The 6,000-nt window shown below is 51.2% G+C and overlaps 1 protein-coding gene across 1 annotated transcript in view; it reads left to right on the forward strand.

Annotated features, from left to right (window-relative positions):
* The first annotated feature begins 3,753 nt into the window (after positions 1-3,753).
* Positions 3,754-6,000, forward strand: part of LOC126569600 (uncharacterized) — a 4,340-nt gene continuing 2,093 nt past the window's right edge. The window contains exon 1 of the mRNA XM_050226808.1: positions 3,754-3,998. Coding sequence (XP_050082765.1) covers positions 3,754-3,998 — 245 coding nt within the window. The remainder of the gene's footprint in view (positions 3,999-6,000) is intronic.

The following is a 6,000-nucleotide window of genomic DNA, read 5'->3' on the forward strand; positions in this document are numbered from 1 at the left end:
GAAGCCCATGGTGTGCTCGTTCGGTGGACGGATCGAGGGATGGACGGATGGAAAACATGGAAATTGCGGAGCAAGAAAAAAAAATCTGTGATACCAGTTCACGGGTTTTGTGGGTCATATCGAGCGGGGGCCCAATTGCGGGGTCTTAATGGCGTCCCTGGTGCGGCGCTTCCCTTTCCTGGCGTTTCATTAAAGAAAAGCCAAGTAATTGTTGCTGGTCCGGGGAGGGGAAATATTTTGCACGTAAGCTGTGGTTTAATGTATGACAGCATACGAGGTTGGTTGCCTCTCTAATGGCCAGATTAGGTGCAAAATGGGTCTTGTTAAAAACGATTTTCTTTTAAGTGAGGCAGTGCTTTCGAAGAAATTACTGCAAAAGGATCTTGTGCAATAAATTTGGTGTGAGAATACTGTATTCAATGTGCTGGAATTGGGATAATTACTGACCAATGCTCGAGGATGTGACGATTATATTTTCTTCAAGAGGTTAACTCATTGTCATACAGCCGTAGTGTTCTATCTTTTTGTTGGATATTATTTTAGCGTAACGCTGACATGTCGATATTAATTACAAATAAAATCATGTTTTAATCATTGAGGCCTTTCCTAAATGTTCCTAGCACATTAGATCTACTGGATCACAACATTAGTTATCGTTTATCATCTGGTTGAGTAATGTGTAAGATCCAAAGAAAGGATTCTCGTATGTTTTGGAACATGAGCGTATCATGGCACGTATTGCGGTCAGTAAAATTGTAATTCTTGTCTATTTAACGGGATTCGAACTGTGGTTCGATGTTCTGCAACACCCAAAAGTCGTCTGAATACTAAAAAGATTTACCATACCTTCGCTTAAGCAAACGAATGAAGAAGATCAAATGACACCCACATTCCGAATCATCAATACGGTACCGAGATTGTGCCCGGTGGACGACAGATTGGTGTTCTTTAATTTGATTCCCGGTTCCATAACCAACCTACCACCCTCAATCGACGCCATAACCCGTTCCGTTACTGTTCCCATGCGAATGATTCAAGTGAATCTCGCGGTGTGTCCTTTCCGCCAACCGACCACCGACCGATCACTGTTTTCCCTTGGTTTAATAGTAATTGCCATGTGCGGGCTAGGTAATCGCCGTGAAATACCCCATCAAAGATGCTTCTACCCTCTTGTGGGGCCAGGAAACGTGCGGTGGAGGGAGCTAAATTGCTCCAAGCCGCAAGCAGTAGCAAGCGTGAAGATGCCTCTCGACTGTGATGCGGTTGTGGGGATTGCATAATCAAATCATATGTTTGCTACGGACCCCGTTTTAGTTCGCCCACACATTCGCGAAAGAAAGGCCCGGTAACAGCTCTCCATCGGATGCCGATTGGGAGTTTAGCAATGCATTCTCCCCCAGGGGAGGGCACCGCGTGAGAGCGGGTACAATGGAGTGCACGTTGGAGCTTCTGTTCCTGTTCTCAGGCACACCCCTGCAGACTAGTGACAATTGAACGTTGTTCAATATAGATCGCTGCGGGTGTAGGCCGAGAAGCGATCTCCCCCGGGCTCACCTGATCTGTATCACTGCCATAGGTGCCGCTCAATCGTCATCTCAATCTGGTCGAGTCACATGCTCCACTTTGCCGGGAACGGCATCTCGCGCATCGTAGCCGTAAGCCACTTTTATGATGTTTGCACTTGATGATCGTGGTGGCGCGACGGTGATCGATTGACTAGACGAGCCCTGCTCGCCCTGCTCACCACCATAATGTGAGCGTAACGCACATTATCATTATTGTATTATTGTCTCGTTCCCTGACTCTTCGCGAGAAGACACCCGGCCTACTACTGAGGCGCGTTCCCATGGCATTCCGCCATACTCTGCCGCTTAATCCTGCCATGGCTGCTGCTAGAAATCGGGACAAGCAACGAATGCTGCACAACGGAGTTCTTCCGAGGCCGATTGGCTCTGCACCGCGTACAGTGGTGCGATATTGAGGTAATTGCGAACAATTTAATTAAGGAGCCGCCGCTGCGAACACGGACTCGTTGGTGGCGGCTTAGCGGGTGCGCGTGCCTCGTTAGGTGTCCGATGGGAACTGGTTCAAGATCGTCTGTCGCGAGATCGGTGCCCCCCCCCCGGGCGAGGGGGAACTGGGCATCTTTGCAGCATCGTGTGCCACTCATTGACAGCTTGTGGATTCGATCTCAGCAGCACGATTGATCGTGCGGTGCCCAGCGACACATTCTTCACGGTTGTCGATCGCTGAGGGAGACCATGTCGGAGGGAACCCCTAATAATGTCCGATTTACCGACCAGTCCAGTGACCAGTTCGGTTTGTCGTGATGAAGGTGTTTCTAGAGGTTGCTGGCTTTGGTGACTCACATGCTGCGTACCGAATTGCACCACATTGCGATCCTCGATCGCCATTTGGGCTTTCCAACTTTTGGAGTCTGGACACTGACCCCAAGAACGTTAGCTACGGCGAGTTCCCAAACCGTATATTGTTTGCCGAAGAAGAGTGTTTGTTCGGTTGTGTTCAACAACAGATCACACCGGTTAAAAGAAGCGGTTACTCAACCGCAACAACTCGGCCTCCCGCTTCATGTAATCGTGAATGTCCCCCGGGAGAGAGAGAGAGAGAGAGAGAGAGAGAGAGAGAGAGAGAGAGAGAGAGAGAGAGAGAGAGAGAGAGACGAGTACTAATCGAATTCAGTGAACTAGGTTGTGTCTCCGTGCCTGGCTAAACTGTTATTAGCAATTGTAGCGCATCGCGTGCCACAGTTTCAGCTGCTGCACCCTCGCCAATGAACCAACAAAAGGCGGACGGGCGTGAGCTTTTGGTCCGCCCACCGCGCCCACCGCACCCATAACACACTTCACCATCTGCACTCAGCATCTAATCCCATCTTTTCGCGTCTTTCGTGTCATTCCAGCACAACTGCGTGGCCGGAAACATTGGCCAGACCACCGGGCACCGAGAGCTTCGTAATCGAGCATCAAACTTAGCGCCGGCTGACAACAAAGCAGTTCACAACGACACGACGACCACAGTGTGACCACGGGAATCGATTTTCCGCGACGCCTCGGCTCGGGAAAAGCTGACCGACTAAGGGCGGTAAGGTGGAACCACCCCAAAAGCCACCAACGACCGCAACCGAAATCTGTGTTGATGACATGTTGGACCACCAACCACGGCCGCGGGTGCGTTAGTGAGCGCGGATTACGGTAACGGTCGTGTCGCTGGGTGGAGCTCGCTCCGTGGCTTAAGACATTACGCGAATAGAGTGCCGAACCATCCCGAACCACGGTCACCTGGCACCTGGTTGTGCACAAGTGATGTAACACAACGGATTGGCGAAGCAAAGATTCGTTAGCATAACAGCATAGAATATGATCGTGTTATCTCTTCTGGTGGTGGCGTCGTGAGAATTTCCTTCTTCACGCACGGTGCGTGCTGCTAGTGAGGTGCGTGCGTGCGTGCGCGATCGTGATCGCGAACTGTGGACAGACGTATTAGGACATTACCGGTAACCTTCACCTCGATGCAACTCTCTTCGTCGTCTTCATCGTGGTCGTCGCCGTCACCGTTGAGGTGTTTTCGGATGTAACGCTTCGTCGTTTTGATCAGAGTGCGAGTGCGAAAAACCGATCACGAACAAAGTGAAGAGAAGCAGCGTGCAGAAGCTTCAAGCAAGTGGTGCCGTGTGTGAGAGATCCATCACAGGACAGGAACTCGGACCTGTGGACAACGCGGGGAGCCGGCGGAATGGCGGACAGTCGCGAACGAATTCGAGCACCGCCGCGTGATGGACGCGAAGGTTTCACCAGTCCACGGCAGGTGCTGCGGCGCCTGATGCTGCTATCCGAGGGTCGCCAGTATCGTGAAGCGGCCACCGTCGTAGGACGCCTTGGACCGTCCGTGTTGCGGTCGGTCGTTGCCGAACTCCCGATGGACATTCTGATCGAGGCCCTGCCCCACAGCACCTACCTGCTCGAATCGTTCTTCAACCGGTAAGTAAGGCCAGGCGACCGCTTACTCCGCCAGAACCAGTTTTCGGTTCCCAGCGCGCGCGCGCGCACACACAGATACTTTCACCCTTTTTCGAACCCCCCCCCCCCCCTCCCCCCGGACAACCGAAATTCACCATCGAAGCGCCACTTTTGGCCACTTGTTCCTTTCGCCACGTGAAAACAAACAATTCCCCTTTTGGATCCCTTCTGGAACTCCGGGTTTCCCTTCGCTCCGGTGGAAAGTGAAGTGCGTTCCAATCTCGAACTCGAAACTGGAAAAAAGGATGCGGAAGGATGCGGAAGAATGCGGAAGGACGAGGAGCAGCCAGCTTCCACCGGACAGAACATGGCACGGCGGCCCGAGGTTCGCCAATTTATTATCGATCCGATGTTTGATTAATGGAAGTGAAATGAAAAGTTGTTTTTTGCGGCCGAGACCACTGGTACGAGCAGTGCGTGCTAAGGTCAAACCAGTTCTCGGTTTGTGTCTCTCTGAGCGAGGCGAGGTCCTTCACTACCCTCTGGTGGAGTGGAGTTCATCGACCAGCGGCGACCGTTGGGGGAGAAGTTAAAAGTAAATTAGGCAGAAAGAAAGTGCCATCCCCGGAATCTGTTCGCCAACGATGGGGAGCGCACATTCCGTGTGCAGATTTTATGATTCTCGCGAGCAAGCGCTCGCCCGCCCGCCGTCCATCTGTCAGTCTGTCCAGCCTGGGACAGGCGGCGCGATGTGGCATAGATAGTGCTCGCGTTGATGTGCTTGTTGCGTGTGAGGGGGTTTGTTTTTTGTTGTTGCTGTTGGTTTGGTTAGCCGCATATTACACTTTATGCCAGGAAGATGGATTAGCGATCTCGCCGCGCTCGCCTTCCAGTTCACTGCCACATGTTGGTGATTGTTGTGGCCTCTTGCCCTTCCACTTTTGCGTGATATGCGAGATACGAACGGCATCTTGGCGCGGCCGCTCTCTTTTGAAATAAAGATTTTATGTTTAAAAGTTGAATCGTTCAACTGTCCGGACGGGCATGGACAGCTTTCACTTGTCACGATACCACCGACCCCGCGCTGGGGCTGGCTGGCTGGCTGGCTAGCACGCTCCATCCTTTGGACCAGGGCTCGGCGCTCGAAGCGGTTTGGCGAAGATTATTTAGCAACATTTTTGGCAGCCAGCGTCACTGGGCGACTGTGAGTCACCTGTTGTAAGCGATTGAAAGGCCAACTAGCATTCGCGATCATCAGCTCAACGCGCGATAGCGACTGTCTCTTGGTCAGCATAAAAGCGACACAACCCACTGCTGCTGCTGCTGCTACTAACGGTATTGGCACCCGGGAATCGGAAGAAACCCCTCTCTGGTCACAGATTTCACAGATCCAACACAATCGACGATCGTTAAGCGGAGATCAGCATATTAGTTTGGATGGCGGATGGCGAGCTTTGATTTCCCCGAAACGAAATATCTGGGCTTCGCCGGGTTTGGGGGACACATCGACACCTCATCGTCATCGATGCGTGGCCCGGTTTTATTTTCAAGAGAAAAACACCGTAGATACATTGATACCATCACGCTGACCTGTTTTCATTACCGTGATATGTATGAGCATAATGGAAAACGATCGCTAAAACGTGGATGGTTTAAAAGATGCTGCGCTCCCAAAGTGGAACATTCAAATTAGTGGCTCACTAAAGATGTACTAGTTCGTTAGTAACACATTTCCGACGGTATAATGGTGTGTGTCCTTAATTACCTCCGGCGGTTTGATCTACTCTTTTTTTCGATTCTTTTTTTTTTATTGTTAAACGAATTCCAATTCGAACCATCACCGTTTCGGAGGCCAAAGTTGAGCTAAGACCGGCCATGAACTGCAAGCCAAGGCAGCAATCGGGTCTGATCGTTCGGTGTGAAAGATGTACGTAATGTACATCCAGTAGTAACTGCAACGGGATATATCGGGCGATCGAATGGAATGAATAGAATAACGATCGGGAGAAAAGGTTAGGTCCGT

The sequence above is a fragment of the Anopheles aquasalis genome, chromosome 2 (assembly GCF_943734665.1).
Source record: "Anopheles aquasalis chromosome 2, idAnoAquaMG_Q_19, whole genome shotgun sequence".
Classification (NCBI taxonomy): Eukaryota; Metazoa; Arthropoda; class Insecta; order Diptera; family Culicidae; genus Anopheles; species Anopheles aquasalis.